This window comes from Eleutherodactylus coqui, chromosome 10 (genome assembly GCF_035609145.1).
Source record: "Eleutherodactylus coqui strain aEleCoq1 chromosome 10, aEleCoq1.hap1, whole genome shotgun sequence".
In the NCBI taxonomy this organism is placed as follows: domain Eukaryota; kingdom Metazoa; phylum Chordata; class Amphibia; order Anura; family Eleutherodactylidae; genus Eleutherodactylus; species Eleutherodactylus coqui.
The window spans coordinates 76894761-76917101 of record NC_089846.1 but is presented as its reverse complement, the minus strand read 5'-3'; the positions used below and the strand labels follow the sequence as shown (position 1 = coordinate 76917101).

The 22341-nt window shown below is 47.4% G+C and overlaps 1 protein-coding gene across 4 annotated transcripts in view; it reads right to left on the bottom strand.

Annotated features, from left to right (window-relative positions):
• Window positions 1–3074: 3074 nt before the first annotated feature.
• Window positions 3075–22341, bottom strand: part of GABBR1 (gamma-aminobutyric acid type B receptor subunit 1) — a 151613-nt gene continuing 132346 nt past the window's right edge. For all 4 annotated transcript variants that reach the window (XM_066581345.1, XM_066581347.1, XM_066581348.1 and 1 more), the window contains 5 exons: window positions 19240–19333; window positions 18244–18371; window positions 16306–16434; window positions 13912–14055; window positions 3075–3718 (listed from right to left, as the gene is read on the bottom strand). In XM_066581345.1, the coding sequence (XP_066437442.1) occupies window positions 3491–3718; window positions 13912–14055; window positions 16306–16434; window positions 18244–18371; window positions 19240–19333 (723 nt within the window). In that variant the 3' untranslated portion in view covers window positions 3075–3490. The remainder of the gene's footprint in view (window positions 3719–13911; window positions 14056–16305; window positions 16435–18243; window positions 18372–19239; window positions 19334–22341) is intronic.

Sequence of the window (22341 nt, the reverse complement as noted above, 5' to 3'; positions counted from 1 at the left end):
TGGAGATCTGAGGAGAGGAGAAGTATGAGGTAGAGAAAATCATGGACTCCAGAACGTGGAGGGGGGGTTACAATACCTCGCGCAGTGTAAAGGGTATGGCCCAACAGAGAATTTGTGGGACCCAGTTCAGGATGTTTACAGCAGACATTCACTGAGGTACCCAGGAAAACCTGCCCCAGGGACGTCCGGAGGCCATCCTGGAAGGAGCGAGCTATTGTCAGGATTCACATGTATATCCCGCAGGTCAGTGCAGGAGACCCCACATGTATATCTTGCAGGTCAGTGCAGGAGACCCCACATGTATATCTTGCAGGTCAGTGCTGGAGACCCCACATGTATATCTTGCAGGTCAGTGCAGGAGACCCCACATGTATATCCCACAGGTTAGCGCAGGAGACCCCACATGTATATCCCGCAGGTCAGCGCAGGAGACTCCACATGTATATCCCGCAGGTCAGTGCAGGAGACTCCACATGTATATCCTGCAGGTCAGCGCAGGAGACCCCACATGTATATTCCGCAGGTCAGCGCAGGAGACCCCACATGTATATCCTGTAGGTCAGTGCAGCATTCTGTAGCTCCCATGGGATATGGGAACAGAAGACCCACCAGAGGACCTCTGTTACCACCACAGCACTGGGCACAGCGCCTCACCTGGGCTCGTGAGGTTGTAACTGGACCCTAGAGGACTGTCAACGTGTTATGGTCCCATGAGTCACGGGTAACAATTGCTGATGGCCCGGTTCATGTGTGTTGCAGACCCTATGAAGCCGCAGACCGGTATTATTGTATCTTGTCACCACCAGAAGAGTGGGTGGAGACATGATGCAGGCCCACAAGCAGACGCCCCCAATTTGATTGACTGCACTGGAAAATGTCAGGGCATGATCTCCCCTCCTGCCTTGTTTCACGCACCCTTCCTGGGACCCCTGGCTTGGCCTTGGTCCCCTTCCCTGCTCCTCTCTGCAATGGCGATCCATGGGGCTGTGGAATACCCCCACCATCTCCACCAAAGGTGGGGCGGCTGTTGTCTGCAAGCGGCCGGCAACTGGAAGCAGAGTGCACTGGGGGAACAGTAAATGGAGCGCCGGCTCTGCCGCTAGCAGAATACACTGACGGCAGCCGGGGAAAGGTGGAAGGACAGTGGTGGCCACCCGTGAGCATACCTTACATGGGAGGCCACAGGAGGACACACAGAGAGCGGGTCCATGGGTACGCCAGCCCACAGCCGACAGCAGCCCAGGGAGCACAGCCACCGGCCCACGGCTGAGCACAGGCAGGTGCGGGGGGCCACAGAAGTAGACTGACATGGCCAGCGGCACACACCCACAGCAGCATCGCGGTGGTTCAGCGGGAGCACCATGCCAGAGAGGAGGAGGGAAGGGGGCCACGGCCAAGCCAAGCGTCTGAGGGGTGAGTGAAACGAGGCAGGTGGGGAGATCATGGCCTGCCAGTTGCTTGTGGGCATTTATCTTGTCTTCACCTATTCTTCTGGTGGTGACAAGATACCATAATACCCCACAGACCCCAGTTGTCACCAAGGACCTTTGCAGACTGGTGTCGTGTGTTCTCTTTGCATGGGATGGGTCCACTGATCCGCCTAAACATGACATTGACCACTACGTTTCACTGCTTGTTGAACATTTGCTGCCCTTCACGTTCCTCCACAATAATAGATATTCCTGCAGGATAATGCACCGTGCCTTTGAGCCCAGTTATCCAGAATTGAATGGAAGAACGTTCTGGAGGGTTCTATAAATGGCACGGCTGCACGTTCCCCTGACGTGCCCAATCGAGCATTTATGGGATGTGGTGGAGAGGTACATTCACCCTGAGATCCTGCATCTACAGATACCCTGGAGCTGCGGGGGCATCCAGACGGCTCCACATCCCTCCAGACTTCTTCCGTCCACTTGTGGAATAGATGCCACATTGAATTGCTGTATATTGCTGAACTGGAGTCCTACATGATATAAGTTCCTGTCCCGTGACCTTTGGCATGTCAGTGTACAGATGCAGCAAGCAACAAGCACACATTTGTTTGGCATGATCAAAATTCACGCACATTTTGTTTAATACAGCCGATACAATACAAGTTAAATGAGAGGGAAGGTGTGTAAATTGCGCTTGCTACATGTGTACCTACAGTGTATATATACACATCTCCTCCATACATTTATTAGAGATGTCCGTCTAGTGGTGCCTTGGACTCCTTTAACGTAGTGGGATCTAAGCCACAGCAAAAATTCATCACTTTGTAGATTCCACTCGGTGAGGAAATGGTTGAGCAGGAATACCGGCCCCTGCGGACAGGAAGCTTCTTATAGTTGCTGCAGATTAGACATGTTCTGACTGGCTGACAGGAAGGGGTCAGCGATTCATGCTGCTTGACCCCCTTATCAGCAACAGAAATCTGGACCCATCTGACCAGGAGATATTTTTCCGCTGCTCAGTGATACAAGTTTTGCGTTTTTTTGCCTGCTGGAGTCTTTCTGTTTCTCTTAGACACAATGGCGCTGAAACTTGCCGTCTGCTGTTATACCAATCCATGCTAAGGAACGGCGAGTTGTGCAATCGGATACGTTAATTGGAGCTCCAGTGTTGTATTTAGCTGCACACAGCCTGTTAATCAGAATTCCTGACATCCTCCTCTGACCCCTTTCAGTGATCAGTTGTTTCCATGCACAGGATCCCCTTTCATTGGATGTTTTCCTCGCTCATGCCATTCTTGGTATACCCTCCACGCCGTTACATGAGAAACCCCCCGCGGTTGGCAGTGAGATGCCGGCTAGTCCAGTACCGAGGACCCGGCCTCGTTGAAAGTCGCTCCGATTGCTGGATTTTCCCATGTAATGTGGATTCACACTGAAACTGATCCACGGAAAACTTATCACGTGATTTTATGCTCCGGGGTCACGGGGAGAATGTCCGTGCAGGGATCCACCAATCGTGAGAGGGGTCGGGGGCTCTAATAAAGGGGCACGTCCATCCTGTATATACCTGACTGAATACGTCCTGTATATAACTGCCACATCTGTCGCGCTGATGAACACCGATTAATAAGGAAACAGTAAAAAAATCTTCTCTTATTTATTTATTGCAATTGCCAATCACAGTTTAGAAAACATGTTGTAAGTGCGGTGAGCGCAGGTGACGCTAGATGATGGATATTCCCTGAGGGGGACGGACTTGGGGGTCTTGTTCTCGGGGCTTCACCAGTGTGGCATCCAGCAGGACAGGTATCTGTGTGCATCACAAGGGTTCTAGTGACTGTCAGAAAGTATAAGGTGCCGAATACATGAGACATAAAAAGAGAGTGCTAAGATAGATCCAAAAGGAACGGGAAACGACAGAGTGACACAGACGGGAAAGAGACAGACTGGGAAAACACATTCCAGAAGAGAGGTGTAAGAAGAGCGGCCACCCAGCGCATTGACCGCTATGTAGACCGTAGACGGCCCGCAGGGCATCATGTCGTGGCGTGAAGTCTCTACTTGTACAAGAGGTGCACGCGGCTGCCATCGCAGCTGTTTCTGCCCAGCTTGTCCCCCCCTTCAGCCACCAGGCAGCGGGCGAGAGGAAGTCCAGGCTGGTAGAGAGAGGAGACGGCCCCGGATGAATTAGGGTAGTGATTGTCCGAGCAGTTTTCTCGAGCCGTCACAGATTGTTTCCTGCGAGAGCGTAACTGCTGCCGCAACTCCATAACCCGTTCTTCTTTCTGTAAGAGAGGAAGACCGCAACAGTCAAGACGGGTCAGAAAGCAGTACACAATGCTGCAAAGCTGAAAGCTCCACCCACAATACATAATTAGAATAAATTATCATACTAGAAGTTGTCACAGCTCCGCCTCTTGCACTGATCCATGATAGGAACTGCACTCCAAGGCCCAAACTCACATCTGCAAATTTCCGTTATTTGGCTCTGTACTCAGAGCTGAACAACGTAAAGGCTGAAACTACCACATCAGGCGCCCGCCGGAGCGAGCAAAACAGACCCCACTGACTACAATTCCAGCGTTTCAACCGATATTTTACCAGAAGAAATAGTTCTGCATGCTGGGTTATTTAACCAAGTATGTTCTGATGGATCTGCACCAAAGGCTCCTAATGGAACCTCCAACACATAAATGGGGCCCGCCATGATTCTTAACCCAACACCTTCATAGGATTCCCATAAGAATAAATCAACAGGAAAGTAGAAAAGAAAACTTTATTCTTTAATTACTCAGTATGCTCAAGATCTCTGCTTGCTGTCATACTCTTTTGATTACAGGAGCGGTATCATAAACACAACCCCCTTTCCTATTAGGGTATACGGATGTCATAAAGAGAAGTTTCCTGCTTGGTGGACTTCAAACCTCATCGGAATGACCACCTGTAATACTACATTTCCCCTCTAGTGGCCACTGCAGCAAAAACACCTGGCTGGCTGCAGGTTTCCTGATGAAATCGGCCGATTGCTATAGTGACCATAGTTTGAAGGAGTTGCCTTAGGTGAGAAATTCTAAAATACAATCAGAAATAGTTCAATATCCTAACAGCAGGCAGAGATTTCAAAAATGACAAAGTAAAGCATAAAATACAACCCCAATTTCAAAAAAGTTGGGATGCTGTGTATAAATAGAAGAAAAGAAAAATAGAATGCAATAATTTGGAAATCTTATCCAACCATATTTTATTGACAGTAGAACATAGAACATATCAGAGGGGTGCGGGGGGAGACATTGCTCCATTTCATTTAAAAAGTTAACTCAGTTAGAAATTGGTGGCAGCGACACATGATGGATGCAGTATATGGTGGAAGGTCTGGACTGTAGGCAGTTGGTTCACCACTGGAATCTTTTTCTGTGAAGCCATGCTGTTGTGGAAGGTCCAGACTACAGGCGTCCAGTTCACCCCCAGACTCTTCTTCTCAAAAGCCAAGCTGTTGTGTTGAATGCAGTATGTGGTGGAAGGTACAGACTGCCGGCGGCCGGTTCACCCTCGGACTCTACTGTGGAGCCATGCTGTTGTGCTGGATGCAGTATGTGGTGGAAGGTACAGACTGCCGGCGGCCGGTTCACCCTCGGACTCTACTGTGGAGCCATGCTGTTGTGCTGGATGCAGTATGTGGTGGAAGGTCCGGACTGCAGGCGGCCGGTTCACCCTCGGACTCTTCTGTGGAATCATGCTGTTGTGATGGATGCAGTATGTGGTAGCAGGTCCAGACTGCAGATGGCTGGTTCACCCTCGGACTCTTCTGTGAAGCCATGCTGTTGTGATGGATGCAGTATGTGGTGGAAGGTCTGGACTGCATTTGGCCGGTTCACCCCAGGCTCTTCTCCTGTGAAGCCATGCTGTTGTGATGGATGCAGTATGTGGTAGAAGGTCCATACTGCAGGCGGCTGGTTCACCCTCGGACTCTTCTGTGAAGCCATGCTGTTGTGATGGATGCAGTATGTGGTGGAAGGTCCGGACAGCAGGTGACTGGTTCACTCTGGACTCTTCTTCTGTGAAGCCATGCTGTTGTGTTGAATGCAGTAAGTGGTGGAAGGTCTGGACTGCAGGCAGCTGGTTCACCCCAGGCTCTTCTCCTGTGAAGCTGTTTTGATGGATGCAGTATGTGGTGGAAGGTCTGGACTGCAGGCGGCCAGATCACTCCAGACTCTTCTTCTGGAAGTCATGCTGTTGTGATGGATGCAGTATGTGGTTTAGCTGATATACAAATAGTAACATAGTATGTTAGGCTGAATGAAGGCAATGTCCATCTAGTTCAGCCTGTTTCAACCTCTAGTTCACAGGTGTCAAACACAAGGCCCGCGGGCCGAATCCGGCCCGCCGCCTCATTTTCTGTGGCCCGCAGGCTATGCAGTAAGTTTCCTCACTCCTCCGTGCTGCTGTCAGTAGGCAGTCTGCTCTCGGCTTGTTCTGTCTACTGCAGACAGTAATAGAGGAGTGCCGATAGCAGACTGACAACGGCGGCGGAGGAGGGAAGGGGAGTGCAGAGAACATGATCTCTGCACATATATATATGTGTGTGTGTCATATATATATATATATTATATATATATAATGTGTGTGTGTGTATATATATATGTGTATGTGTGTGTGTGTCTATATATATATGTGTGTGTGTGTGTGTGTGTGTGTGTGTGTGTGTATATACGTGTGTGTGTGTGTATATGTGTGTGTGTGTGTATATGTATGTATGTGTATATATGTGTGTGTGTGTGTATATATATGTATGTGTGTGTGTGTCATATATATATATATATATATATATATATATATAAATGTGTGTGTCTGTATATATGTGTGTGTGTGGGTGTATGCGCAGAATGGTGTGCGTCTGTGCGGGTGTATGCGCAGAATGGTGTGCGTCTGTGCGGGTGTATGCGCAGAATGGTGTGCGTCTGTGCGGGTGTATGCGCAGAATGGTGTGCGTCTGTGCGGGTGTATGCGCAGAATGGCGTGCGTCTGTGCGGGTGTATGCGCAGAATGGCGTGCGTCTGTGCGGGTGTATGCGCAGAATGGCGTGCGTCTGTGCGGGTGTATGCGCAGAATGGCGTGCGTCTGTGCGGGTGTATGCGCAGAATGGCGTGCGTCTGTGCGGGTGTATGCGCAGAATGGCGTGCGTCTGTGCGGGTGTATGCGCAGAATGGCGTGCGTCTGTGCGGGTGTATGCGCAGAATGGCGTGCGTCTGTGTGGGTGTATGCGCAGAATGGTGTGCGTCTGTGCGCGCAGAATGGCGTGCGCCTGTGTGAGCGCAGAATGGCGTGCGCCTGTGTGAGCGCAGAATGGCGTGTGCCTGTGTGAGCGCAGAATGGCGTGCGCCTGTGTGAGCGCAGAATGGCGTGCGTCTGTGTGTGCGCAGAATGGCGTGCGTCTGTGTGTGCGCAGAATGGCGTGCGTCTGTGTGTGCGCAGAATGGCGTGCGTCTGTGTGCGCAGAATGGCGTGCGGGTGTGTGAGCAGAATGGCATGCGGGTGTGTGCGCAGAGTGGCATGCGGGTGTGTGCGCAGAGTGGCGTGCGGGTGTGTGCGCAGAATGGCGTGCGGGTGTGTGCGCAGAATGGCGTGCGTCTGTAAGCGCAGAATGGCGTGCGTCTGTAAGCGCAGAATGGCGTGCGTCTGTAAGCGCAGAATGGCGTGCATCTGTAAGCGCAGAATGGCGTGCGTCTGTATGCGCAGAATGGCGTGCGCGTGTATGCGCAGAATGGCGTGCGTCACTGGCCACTATGGGGAACCTTATTACCAATCGGGCCACTGTGGGGTTTACTTTTACTTTACTGTCTTACAATTAGAATCGGCCCTTTGAAGGTAGCCATAAGGCTGATGTGGCCCTCGGTGAAAATGAGTTTGACACCCCTGCTCTAGTTGATCCAGAGGAAGAAAAAAAAAACAAGAGGCAGAAACCAATAAGGCCATTTTGGGGAAAATTCCTTCCCGACTCTGTAATGGCAATCAGAATAATCCCTGGATCAACTTTTGATAGTTCCTACCTGACTGTAAGACCCGGAACTACAAACCCGCTGGTCACATAATGTCTATATCCTGTAATATCCTTCCGCTCGAGAAAGTCATTTAGTCCCTCTTAAACTCCTGTATTGATTTTGCCATCACCACGTCTTCAGGCAGAGAGTTCCACAGTCTCACTGCTCTTACAGTAAAGAACCCCCTTCTGTGATGGTGATGAAACCTGCTTTCTTCTAGGTGCAGCGGATGCCCTCTTGTTATTGATGCAGTCCTGGGTATAAACAAATCATGGGAGAGATCCTTGTATTGTCCCCTCATTTATTTATACATAGTTATATGATCGCCCCTTAGCCTCTTTTTCCAGGGTGAAAAGTCCTAATTTTGATGCCTCTCTGGGTATTCTAGTCCTCTCATTCCATGTATTAGTTTAGTTGCCCTTCTTTGAACCCCCTCAAGCACTGCGACATCTTTCCTGAGCGCCGGTGTCCAGAACTGTACACAGTATTCCATGTGAGGCCTGACAAAGTGCCTTATATAGTGGGAGAATAATGTTCTCGTCTCTCGTCCCCATACTTCTTTTAATGCACCGCAAGACTCTATTAGCTTTTGTAGCAGCTGACTGGCATTGGTTGCTCCAGATATATCCAAGGTGTTCCCTGAAATAGACCTTGTCTGGATAGAGTATGTGTTCTACCTCTATATACTGCTCAGCATTGATAGTGCTTGTCAGGATGTGTAAGCTGCCCATGCCATAGGCAGTAATGCAATCCGAAACCACCAGAGATGCTGAACTGTGCACTCATAACAAGCTGGATGGTCCTTCTCCTCTCCACACGACATCCATGGCTTCCAACAAATTTCAAACTTTGATTCATCTGACCACAGAACAGTTTTCCATTTTGCCTAAGTCCATTGTAAATGAGCTTTGACCCAGAGAAGACATTGGTGTTTCTGGATTGTGTTGATATATGGCTTCTTCTTTGTATAATACCGCTGTAACTTACATTTGTGGATTGCAGGATGAACTGTGTTCACAGACAATAATTTCTGGAAGTATTCCTGAGCACATGCAGTGATTTAAATATGTTTCTCAACTCCAGTCCTCAGGGACCGCTAACAGGTCATGTTTTTAGGATTCCCTCAGTATTGCACAGGTGATGTAATTATTATCGGCGCCTCAGACATTACCAGAGGGGTTCTTACCATAGGATATCCTGAAAACATGACCTGTTGGAGTTCCTGATTACTGGAGGTGAGAAACACTCATTTAACCCCTTGAGTGGCGGGTTTCTTACCACCCTGTCAGACCCACCAGGGCAGGTTTTTTAAATAGGCCAATCATTTAATTTCAACTAATTTTGCAGTCGCGTTGCAAGAGCCATAACCTTTTCATTTTTCTATTGACACGGCCATATGAGGGCTTGTTTTTTGCAGGACAAGTTGACATCATTTTGTGAAAAAATTTGTAGGGAGATTAGGGGAAAAAAAAGAAATCCTGCCATTTGTTTTTTCGAACTCATTTTTACAGCGTTCAGCGTGCAGAATAAATAGTGTGATAACATTATTCTCTGAGTCAGCACGATTCCGGCGATACCAAGTTTATATAGTTTTTTATGTTTTGCTATTTTTGTACATTTAAAACATTTTTTTTCTTAAAGGTTTGCTTTTGTGTCGCCACATTCCAAGAGCCGTATTAATTTTTTTTACCATTGCCAGAGCTCCAGAAGGGACTGTTTTTTTGTGGGATGAACAGTCTTCATTTATCTAATTTTTTGGAACATGTAAAATTTTGATCACTTTTTATTCCATTTCTTCTAGTGGCAAGATTAACAAAATCTCTAATGCTGGCATGTTTCTTATTTTTATTTTTCACTGCATTCTCTGAGCAGTATAAATAATATATTAAATTAATTCTACAGTCCAGTACAATTATGCCCATACCAAATTGTAATAGTTTTTTTTCTTTTTCATGACTTTTTCACACTTAAAAAAAAAAGGAATACAAGTTTAAATCACCCTCCTTTTGCCATATCTATAATAAAAAAATCTAAATCATAAAAGAAAAATACATATTTGGTATGGCTGCGTCCGTAAATGTCTGATCTATCAAAATAGTGCATTATTTATTCCGCACGGTGAACGTAGTCTGAAAAAAAAATAAAGAACGCCACAAATGCACTTTTTCAGTCACCCTGTCTCCCAGAAAAAAATGCAATAAAAAGCGAACAAAAAGTCGTATGTATTCCAAAATGGTACCAACGTTAACTACAGGACATCCAGCAAAAAATGAGCCCTTGCTCAAGTACATCGATGGAAAAATAAAAAAGTTATTGCGCGCAGAAGATGCAGCAGAAAATAATTTTAAAAAATTAAATGTCTAAAATTAAAAGTGCTACAGTAAACAAAAGTATACACATTTGGTATCGTAGTAATTGTACTGACCCATAGAATAAAGTTATCATTTCATTTTTGTTGCAGTTTGTGCGCCGTAGAAACAAGACGCACTGAAGGATGGTGGAATGTCATTTTTCTTTCATTTTACTCCACTTAGATTTTTGTAAAAGTTTTTCAGTACATTATATGGTACTTTAAATAGCACCATTGAAAAATATAACTCATTCCGCAAAAAACAAGCCCTCATACAGCGACAAAACAGGGGGAGGAAAAAAAGAAATGGTGAAAGAAGAAAAAAAGGGACCGTGTCATTAAGGGGTTAAATAATGTACTAACTTCCTCCTCTGGGTCATTACGACGCAGGGATACCACATGTGTAATTTTATTTTTAATTTTTCACAAAGTAAAGGGAGACAAGTGTTTGACTTTTATTTATTTTATTTTTTAAAATAATTTTTAACTTTTTTTTATTATTTTTTTTTATTTTTGTCCCTTTGGGGGACTTCCACAGAGACCCATCAGGACCCCCTGATCACATTCCGGGGGTCCCATGGTGACAGCCCTTTACATGCTGCAGTCACATAGACTGCAGCATGTAAAGGGTTAACACAGCAGAGAGCAGAGGTTTTGTCTGATCTCTGCTGTAAGAGCTGGTGCCTAGCTGTCCTCTGACAGCCAAGCACCAGCTCTCCCTGCAACAGAGACCATCGGCTTGCTTATGACAAGCCGATGGTCTCTATAGCAACCTGTAAACAAAGCAAGATATTAGAAGCAGGAGAGTGCCGGCATATCGGCAATATCTTTCTGCTTCTCAATGTCCTGCTTTGTTCTCCATGGGACAGTGCAGGCAGAGCACAATGTCACAGCTTGTGGCATTGTGCTCTGCAGCTCCCATAGTGATACATAGCCCGGAAATCTTCCGGGCTATATCGCTATGAGCAGTGGATGGAGCTCGTCCCGGAAAATTTCCGGGCGTGCCACTTAAGGGGTTAAATTACAGAATCATGCCTATATATAATGCAGTAAAGCCTGTGGGCCTGTAGATCTTGAGCATCCAAAACTGACCATCGCCCTTGTCTCTTGTGCAGAAGAATTCCTCCAGGTTCTCTGAATCTTTTGATATTATGTACTATGTGGCGAGATGTTCAGGGTATTCATAATTTTACATTGAGGAACATTTTTCTGAAATTTTTTTCACAATTTTTATACACAGCCTTTCACAGACTGATGAACCTCTGACCATCCTTTCATCTGAGGGGCTCGGCCTCTCTAACATGCTATTTTTATACACAGTCATGTGACATAGTAAAAAATTGACCTTCCAGCTGAGTTTCAATTAGAACCGCTTACTTCGTATGCCATGAACTGAGTTAAGGAAACGGCATGTGACTGGGGACAGGCATAGGAGGGGTTAAGAAAAGAGAGCTTAGAGGGGGTGGAGCTAGGACAGGAAGCGAAGAGGGAGGGGGAGCGGAAGTAGGCCAGAGAGGAGACACACGAGGAGAAGAAGGAAGATAGGAGCCGAGAAGACACCCGCCCACCCGCCCGGAAGGTCTGGGTAGGGGAGGAGAAAGGACTGTAGCAAATGGCAGTTGTTGGAAGTTGTCACAGCTTGTGTTTGGCCCAGAATTTGTCATGCTGGTTAGGGAATAGAGAAAGGTTTGCAAGCCGAAGGACCGGGGCTTACGAACGTCCTCGGAGGACGGTTTACGGACTGATAAAGTTGATCTGCGGACAGCATGGATAGGTCTTGATCGTTAAAAGTTATTATTAATGTTGTTTTAATTAATAAAGCTGTGGCCTACCCCACGTTTATACAGCAAGAAGTGGTAGACATTCGTTTATTTATTAGGTAAGTGAGCTGGTAAGTATGTTAATGTCCCCAGTCTTTGTTACCCCTCTCCCAACTTTTGTGAGATATGTTGCTGCCATCATTATAAACAAAAAAACATCTGGCAAAACTGACTGAGGACTGTGGAGCAGCTAGAATCCTCCATCAGACAAGAATGGGACAACATTCTTCTCCCAAAACTCAAGCAATTGGTCTCCTCACTTACAAAAGCGGGGCTGTTACACAATGGTAGACATGGCCCTATTCCAGTGGTGGCGAACCTATGGCACGCGTGCCATAGGCGGCACGCAGAGCCCTCCCTGCTGGCACGCGCCGCATCGACTGCTGACCACTAGGGAATACCGTCAGGGGCCGCGGCTCCCCAGTATTCTTGTATTGTGTCGCAACCAGAAGTTAGGAGTGGCGACATAATACAGGGGTTTTACATGTTGTAACGCCCCCAGCTTCTGGAAGGCTGGGGACGTGTGTGGCCTTACCAGCGGAAGCGTCAGCAGCGAAGGAATCAGCAGCAGAGGGGGCGGCAAAGGAGCAGCGGCGGACCGAGACAAAGAGATCAGCGGCAGCAGCAGCAGGGACACTAGAGGGAGCGCTGGCGGCAGCAGGAGACGGAGATCCGCTGCAGCAGCAGGGACGCCGGAGGGAGCGCCGCTGGCAGCAGGAGACGGAGCGCCGGCAGCTTGAGCACAGCCACTGTCAGCGGAGGCTGGAGGGAGCGGCAGCAGCTGGAGAGCAGGGCACGGAGTGGCTGCAGCATAGACTGTGGGGCCGCTGGGGGAGGTGTCACTGGTACCCGGAGGGGCCGCTGGGGGGGGTGTCACTGGTACCCGGGGGGTTGCTGGGAGGGTGTCACTGGTACCCTGGGAGGGGGGCACTGAGAGGGTGTCACTGGTACCCGGGGGCCTGCTGGGGGAGTGTCACTGGTACCCGGGGGACTGCTGGGGGAGTGTCACTAGTACCCGGGGGGTTGCTGGGAGGGTGTCACTGGTACCCTGGGAGGGGGGCGCTGAGAGGGTGTCACTGGTACCCGGGGGACTGCTGGGGGTGTGTCACTGGTACCTGGGGGGCGGCTGTGGGTGTGTCACTAGTACCCAGGGGGCAGCTGGGGGTGTGTCACTGGTACCCGGGGCGCCGTCACTGGTACCTGGGCGGCTGCTGAGGGGGTGTCACTGGTGCCTGGGGGGGGCAGCTAGGGGGTGTCACTGGTACCTGGGGGGCCGTTGTGGTCTGTCACTGGTACTCGGTGGGTTGCTGTGGTTTGTCACTGGTATGCGGGGGGGGGGCGCTGTGGTTTGTCACTGGTATGCGGGGGGCCGCTGTGGTTTGTCACTGGTACGCGGGGGGGGGGCGCTGGGGGCCACTAGGGGGGTGTCACTGGTACGCTGGGGGGTGTCACTGGTACGCTGGGGGGTGTCACTATTACGCTTGGGGCCGCTGTGGGGTGTCACTATTACACTGGGGGCCGCTGTACAGTGTCACTATTACCGCTGGGGTATGTTTACATATGGCGGAAATGGGCAGGGCTGCTTCAAAATAGACAGTGTGCAGATTTTGACTGCTTTTTGGATGTGGAAATGCTGCAATATTTTCGCATCTAAAAAGCAGTCAAAATCTGCATACTGTCTATTTTGAAGCAGCCCTGCCCATTTCCGCCATATGTAAACATACCCCAGCGGTAATAGTGACACCGCACAGCGGCCCCCAGCCTAATAGTGACACCCCACAGCGGCCCCCAGCGTAATAGTGACACCCCACAGCGGCCCCCAGCCTAATAGTGACACCCCACAGCGGCCCCGAGCGTACCAGCGGAGGTAAAATCATACGTCGTGATAAGCCCCGCCCCCTGACGTGTTGGCACTTTGCGATAAATAAGTGGGTTTTGGGTTGCAGTTTGGGCACTCGGCCTCTAAAAGGTTCGCCATCACTGCCCTATTCTAACTTTTATGAGATGTGTTGCTGCCATCAATTTCTAAATGACTTAATTTTTAAGAATGAAATAGAACAATGTCCCCTCCACCTCTGGTGTGTTCTGTGTTCTATTGTGAAAAAAAATCTGGTTAGATGAGTTTTCCAAATCATTGCATTCTTTTCTTCTTTACATTTATATGCATTTTACACAGCGGTTCAACTTTTTGGAACTAGGGTTGTAGTACAGAGCTGAATAATGTTATACAAAACTACAACATGGTGAGCATATAAAGTCCTGGACATCACCTCAGCAATGATCCGGCCAAGCTCCTGGTTCTCCCGCTCCAGCAATCGAGACTTCTCCTCTTCATTATTATTAGTGGATGATCCGGTTTTCAGCGTGTCCTGCTGCTCCGACTGCCACTCACCTCTAGTGATAAGACGTCTCATCTGTGGAGAACATGATCAGGGCTAAAGGAACATCTCAAGCCAATCATCAAAAACATTGACAGACATCTTAGTGGGGTTTGCTTTGTTTGACAGTTATATCGGCGGTACCTCACAGATAAGTCATGAAGGGGCCATCACCCAAATTGTTACTACAAAGTTGGAAGCGACAATTGTGTAAAATGTCTGCCCATTCTGCAGCATTAACATTCCCCTTCACTGGAAATTTAGTGCCAAACCGTGAAAAACAGCCCCAGACCACTAAATATAAGAAACTGGGGACACATAGGGGGCACTATAAGCAAGAAAAGCCACAGAAGGGACATTATAAGCAACTGGAGCCACAGAGGAAACACTATAGCAAGTGAGGCCACATAAGGGGCACTATAAGCAAGTAGGGTCATAGAGGGGGCACTATATTCAAGTGTGGCCACACAGGGTACACTGCAAGCATATGTGGCCACACTAGTAGCACTATATGCAAGTGGAACCACCAAGGGTTAATTATAAGCAAGAGGGGCACAAAGAGGGCACTATAAGCAAGTGGAGCACTATAAACAAGTGGGTCACAGAGGGGATGCTATAAGCAAGTGGGGCACAGAGGGGGACACTGTAAGAAAGTTGAACCACAGAGAAGGCACTATAAGCTGCAGTGGGGCCGCACAGGGAATACTACATACATGTGGGGCCATGCAGGGGATACTATAAGGAAATGGGTCTAGCAAGGGGACACTACAAGTAACTAGGATCACATAGGGGACACTATAAGAAAGTGGGGCACAGAGAGGGTACTATAAGGAAATAGGGGCAACAGAAGGGACACTGTAAGCAAGGGAAGTAACAGAAAAGCACTATATGCAAGTAGAGCCGAGAGGGGGTACAATAAGCAAGTGGGGCCCCAGAGAGGGTACGATAAATAAGTGTGGCCACAAAGGGGATACTAAAAACAAATGGGTCCACAAAGGGCACACTATAATCAAGTAGGACCACAAAGAGGGACAATATAAGCAAGTGGGGCCACAGAAGAAGCACTTTAAGCACTTCAGTGCCTCACTCTGCGTGCTTGTGTGGTCTGCCGAGCTGTTCTTACCCCTAGATGCCTCCATTTATATTTCCAGATAATCAGACTTATGGGTGACCAGGGCAGATCTAGTAGAACCATTAATCAACTTGTGGTAAAGATTGAAATATTCTATGTTGGTGCCACGTTTACAGCCATGGAGTTCTTCAGTACAACCTGATTGTCTATGTAGGCTATATGGCTGTGTGCTTGATTGTATGCACAGGTTTGATGATTAGGAGGAGGGTTCACATACTTTTGGTCATCTAGTATATAATACAATGTATGAATTATTCTTCAGTGGAGCTAACAATTTGCAGTTTCCAGGAAAGTACAGCAATACCTTGCAGTATACAGGAGGATTGCTGGGATTTGTGGACATCATAATTTATATGACGGCTATAAACCGTTAATCGCGGCTGACAAGAGATCAAGTGATCCAGACAGGAACATGAGAACATGATGCGGCCGCGCTGCCTCGCTCCTGCAGCATTGATCTACAGCTTATGGCAGTCCTCCTGTGGTTTCCTGGCATCACGTTCCAAACCACTTGTCTGCCTGAGCGATAAGTGAGGTGTAACTATAGATCCGTACTGCGGGCACAGAATCCAATCATTAGCATTGTTACTGCAGGAGGCCGTTTATCTCCTTACACCAACACGGTAGTTACTGCGACGATTCATTACACCTGCAGCACGTCCTCTTATCATAAGGAAAGCGGATGGGAACACGAGACCCGCGGCGGATTGTGGGAAGTCGTAATATTCACTTCTGAGTTTTCATGATCTACGCGAATGGTGCCAGCAGCTTATGGAAGCCCCTAGAGGATCGAAACAGTGTACTGCCTAGCTGTGCCGCCCCCTGCCGCACATCTACCTGAGGGGGATCTGGCATTCTATTCAGGATCCATAAAAGTTCAGGAGGGATAAAGCCAGTCATTCACAGCTAGAAGGCTAGATCTATAAAACCTGATTATACCTGTATAGAGCCAATCAAATAAAAAGCTGCGTCATTCTGCTGCTGGAGTCACTGTGTACATACATTACTTATCCCGTACTGATCCTGAGTTACACCCTGTATTATACTCCAGAGCTGCACTCACTATTCTACTGGTGGAGTCACTGTGTACATACAGGATAATATAATACAGGTTACATTACCATTGCTCTCGATCACCCACAATGATTCCTCACCTTAGGAACAAATAAGACAACCAGAGTGATGTAGGCTGAGAAGACGATGGCCAACGAGGAGAAAGCAAAGGAGGCGTCCTGTTGACTGCTGAGGATCATGGTTACTGGTGCGGTAATCAGACACAAGACCTGCATTGTAACATGTAAGACGCGATAAGAAGAAAGCTTGCCATCTGAGATCGCCCCATTCATGGTCTATCAGTAAGATGAGTTGGGTCATATTTGGCCATCTACAGGGGGACATGGAAAAGCACCCCGACACCACACTCTCATGTCAGCTGCGCTGTGATTGGTTGCTATGGGCAATAAAGGCCAATTAGACAGCTGACTTAAGAGTGTGGTGCCAGGGTATTTTTTCCGTGCCCCCCTGTATGCGGGCTCTTATAACACCTGGGCCCAGAATCTGCCCATGTAGGGCAGTATAAAACCTTCTGGTGAGGCTTGTCAGTACTGGGCCATGAGTGTGATCCTACTGAGGCCCGAGAGCGGCTCACTGCCCTCAAAAGGCTGCAGCCATGAGCACTTCATATCCACATAAATCAGCCTCAACAATCTGCCATGACCCTGCGTTTCACCACAAGAGCTTTGGTAACAACAGAAGGTGGAACGTTTAGGCCAATCTAAGAGGCTGAAATGTGAGCGAATTAAGACACCTTAGAGTGTTACAGAAGGAAGTGTTGCTGGGTACAATAAGATATCTTTGGTGACATATACAGTATATACACTGCATGGACACTTTATTAGCCCCCATCTAGTAGCGCGCCTTTGTATTTCTGACCGCAGAATTTCATCATGTTGTAGATCCCACAAGGTGATGAATACGTCCTGCAGGAATATCGTCCCTTGCGGACAGGAAGCTGCAGATTAGATGGAGGTGCAGACATGTTCTGACTAACTGACAGGAAGGGGTCATTGATTCATGCTACTTGTGCCAAATTCTGACCCTCACAACAGAAATCTGGATCTATCTGACCAGGAGATTGTTTTTCTGTTGCTCACTGATACAAGTTTTGCGTTTTTTTTTACCCGCTGGAGTCTTGCATTTCCGTTTCTCTTAGACACAATGGCGTTGGAACTGGTCGTCTGCTGCTATAGCCCATCCGTGCTAAGGAACGGCGAGTTTTGTGTTCGCACACAATAGTTAGAGCACTAATGTTGTATTTGACTGCTCTTGACACTTGTGCACCTGTTAAAACAATTCTGGACATCCTCCGCTGACCGCTTCCAGCAATCAGTTGTCTCCATCCAAAGGATCCCTTTCGCTGCTTTTCTCGCTCACACCATTCTCTGTATACTCTACACACTGTTACACAAAAAACTCCCCCACGGTTGGCAGCGAGGCCTCGGCTAGTCTAGCAATGATGACTGGGCCTTGTTAGAAGTCACTCAGATCGCTGGATTTTCCCATCTAATGGGAAACTGATCCATGGAAAACTTGTCATGTAATTTTATGCTGCACTTTGGGGTCATGGGGAGAATATCCATACAGGAAGCGCCAATTTTGGAAGAGCCAGGTGCTATATTAAAGGGCTGGGGACTCTAAAAAAGGGCCCGGGGTGTAATAAAGGGCAAGGAGCTCTAATAAAGGGCCCAGGGTGTAATAAAGGGCTGGGGGCTCTAATATAGGGGTCATTCTGTGAGCTTTATTGTTGAGCAAGAAGAAGCTTAACATTCTTCAGTGCTCACACTTCAGTCTTGATAAAATTACCCACATTCTTCTGTCTCTAGAAAGAGTTAGATATCCAATTTTCGGGTGGATTGATTTCTTGGCGATCCCCGTGCCCCTCGGTTATTTACCTTCTCTCTGCCCATCAATAACTGGAGAATAGACGCTGTTACATCGGTTCAGCTCATTCCTAATCCCATTTTCTTACAAGACAGTAAACAGAATTTCACTTGGCTCTTAAGACTCCTCATCTTCTTGTTCACAATACTCACAGCAACATTGTAGATGGCCATCCCTACCGCACGGTGGTCATTGATTTTCTCAGTGGAGACGCTCTTTGTCTCGTAAGCTAGAAAAATACCGAGTAGGAGCAGGAGACCCTTGGAGCCATACACAATACCTAAGAACCGGAGAGAAAAGCAAATACGACGTGAGAGATTTACAAGAAAAGGAGAACTGAGACATCGAGAAGATAAAGAGCAGAGAATACGGGAAAGCGCGATCTCTTAACACCATGGAACGACACATCTTCGCTACGCTGCTGCCCGTCATAGCCTGGAGGTTACATCAGTGCCATCTTCTATTGGTGGTGAAACAATCACGATGATGCTGGTCTGTAGCTGTCGTGGCGTTATCACCCGGCAAACCTTGGCAGATGCTGGGGCCCACTGAGCCAAGGAAGGCCCATTCCACTTGGTGACCAGAAATGGGTCACAGGGGGTTCGGGCTGCTTGGTCAGGAACAGCAGTCAGCACCCCTGATGTTAATAGGAAGCATGTGAAATTTAAAAAGTCCTTACTCACCTCCCTCTCGCTCCACGGCAGCTGTAGTGGCTGCTGCTGTCCACCACGCACTTCCATGTTGTGTTGTAAGTGGTGTAGATAATGTAGGGAGGGTGATGGAAAAACAAGGAGTCAAAGATGTCTGTGCGTCAAATTTTACAGAGACAAGTTGTAGCTGTGAGAATTTGTCATGACGGCCTGGGCTAGATGCAGAAGAAAAGGGAAACTGAACGGTTCCAGTCAGAGAGGATTTCACCTGTGACCACTGGCTATAACGGTACTGTAATGACGTGTATTGTCCTCACTGCACCTGTATAGAGCTGGTATCTACCGTTATATGGTCACCATATGCTCTGCAGATTTACTCCCACTGAGACTGTCGCCTGAGGTCCGGCGTAACCCTGGAACCAGCCTGCTTTGTAGCCCCCATATTAGTCTAGATTGTATTTTCCAGCCCTCAGAGAAGAGATACTCTGATACACTCACCGAGCCACGTGTTCATCTTCACCGAGCTGCAGTGCTCCAGCTGGGGCAGGATGAGGACATCAAGGTCTTCACGGGGCTCTTCTTTAGTGAACTCCTAGAATGGACCAAAAGCTGGACATTGGGGCTGTGTTCACACACAACATATCTGCAGTAGTTTTTTTGAGCAAAAGCCAGAAGTGGATCCAGCAGGAAGGAGAATCTGTCATATTTCACGTATCGTTTCAGTCTACTTCTGGCTTTGGCCCAAAAGGTGCCACAAAACCTGCGTGTCAAACCATCCGAAGGCCATAGATTGCCACAGATTTTCCTTGAGGACTTTCTACATGGAAATCCGCAGCATTTACAATAGCTGGTTTATGATGGTTGGGATTACAGTGCCTCTGCTCCAGAAAGTATTGTTTGACTACAAGGAATTGGATTGGCTGATTTGGTCCCAGGTCTGCAGGGACGGTGCGGCGGGTGTTAGTCAGCATGCGCTGTGAGGGGGAGCTAGACGCTATTCATCTCCCTCGTACCTGCAGATCCCTGTGTCAGGCCCTAGGAGGGAGCGGAAGTATCTGGAATCTGGAAACACTTGGAGAAAACTTAGTTTATGAGTGGGGAGAATGGAAAGAACTAAAATCAGTTGCAACGAGACTTGGAGGACTAACTCTGCTTGCGCAACACCGCTATCCTGCTGCAGCCTATTGGGACCAGGCCTGCCATGGCCATGTAAGTGACTGAGACTAACAAACTTTTTTCTTGCTGTTGCAAATCAGTTCTAGTTCCATTTGGAAGCACATTTAAGATCAATTGCCCCTCGCCACGAGGACACCTTCTGTATATCTGCCCATCTCAAGGAAACGTTCTCCGCGCACCGACATTCATGTGATAGGCAAAACCTTGTACTGAGGCCGCCAGTAGCAGTATACCTCGGCAGGGCCCTATCACCCACCTACTCTGTTCTACGAAATATCTTGGAGGGCCCCTTCTATGCCCCCCCATGACCCGGGGGGGCTCCACAATAACTGTTTTTTAGTGTGGATTCCACCTCTTCAACTGAGAGGGTGAATTCCGCTCCAAAATCCACATTAAAAAATGCATCAAAATCTGCACTAAAAAGGTAAGGTTTTTAGGGGGATGTCTGCACTGCGGATCTGCTAGACACTCTGTGGCCCCATGTGGACTCGCCCTAAACCTGCAGCATAACAGTTTCAGCAGTGGATTTGGTGCAGAAGACTTGCAGATATCGGCCATAGACTTTAACGAAGATGCCGAAATCCGCGGCAGCTAGAGATCTGGAGAATAGATTTCCATAGGAGATACTCTGCGTGGACAATACCGCGACAATCTGCAGCGAAACGGGTAACAAATCCACAACATTAGCCATGAATTGTTAACCCTTTAGTGACTCAGCCTATTTTGGTCCTGAGGATAACTTTGAGGGAAAATTCATCTCCACTTTTCAAAAGCCATCATTTTTTTACTTCTCCATCAACACGGACGTACAAGCGATATTTTTTTGTGGTGCACTATAGTTTTTATTGATACCATTTTTTTGGGTGCATTTAATGTATTGTGAAACTTTTATTAATATTTTTTTGGAGGGTCAGAGAAGAAAAAACATCAAATCTGCTATTGTTTCTGGGGCTTTTTTAATCAAGCAGCATAAATGAAATATTTTCTGCAGGTCGGTACGATTATGATACCAAAATTATATATTTTAATTAGGTTTTTCCACTTTTGCACAAGGTAAGCCCCTTTTTTGGAAAGTATATATATATATATATATATATATATATCTTTTGCATCGCTGCATTGAAAGTCCCGTAGCTCTTTTCATTTCCCATGGGTGGAGGGCTCTGAGGACCGTACGCTTTTTGCATGACAAGCTGCAGTTTTCATTGGCACCATTTTGGGGTTCACATGACTTTTCTATCACTTTTATTGGGTTTTTCTGGTAGGCGAAAAGGAACAAAAAAAAAGCATTTTGTCTCAGTTTTTTAGCTATTTTTATCTTACAACGTTTGTGGTGCAGGGTACAAAGTGCGTTCAATTAATTGTACAGGTCATAATGGATGCGACGATACCAAACATGGGTGTTTTCTTAATTTTCTTTTTAAACAAAGAGGGGAAACGGGGTAAAGAAGGTTGTTGGGTTTTTTATACTATTTTTTAAGGTTTGGGTTTTTTTTTACATTTTTTTATGTCCCAGAAGGAGACTTGAACCAAGAAATATCACTAATCATAGTGTTTGGTAGTCGGAGAAGTCATTCGAAACTCATTGGAAGATACTGATTCTCCTTGTGGAGATCTAGTTAGTGTGGGGAGGCAATGCTCATGTATAAACGTATACAAATTAGCTCTCCTCCAGAAGGAAGAAATCGGTCTTTCTAGCGCCACCTATAGATAGTTACCCTGTAATTTGTTGTTTTAAAGCAACCCTCCGATGCTAGAGGAACAAAGATGGCCGAATGACTTCTCCGACTACTTGATGCACACTGAATATTGGCATACATTGGTAGTTTAAGACACCACACGGTGCTCTAACTCGTCGGACCAGCTCATGGGGGGAGCACTGGTCAATCACAGCAGGTGTAATGTCTTAGACTAAGGCTATATACTAATACACATTCTGTAGTCAGAGAAGCTAGTGCGGCCATGTTTGTTTCTCCAGGACTGGAGGGTCCCTCTAAGACATGGGAATTTTGCTACAATGGGAATGACCCTCCCACTTGATAACTGGGGTCACTCTTCATCTATGAGTGATATATAAACACTTGGGAAACGGATGAAATATCACCTATAACATTTCACCTGAAAGGTCAAGTGACGGAATTCGAGTTGTTGGTAAGACTTATGGTCAGAACAGACAATCACTTTACGGATCTGTTCACACATGGCAGATTAGTGACAGGACATATAAATGGGGCTTGCAGAACCCAGTTTACTGCTAAAACCAACCTATTAATGTGTAGATGTGTGAATATCCCCTAACCAGTACAGACTACGGATCAAGCGCCAACCAGGAGTGGGGACCCCCTGGGTATCTAAGAATGTGGTTAGGTGTTCTTTGTGCGCAGGTAAGAGTTATAGAGGTTCTCTGGGGCTGAGATGTTTTCA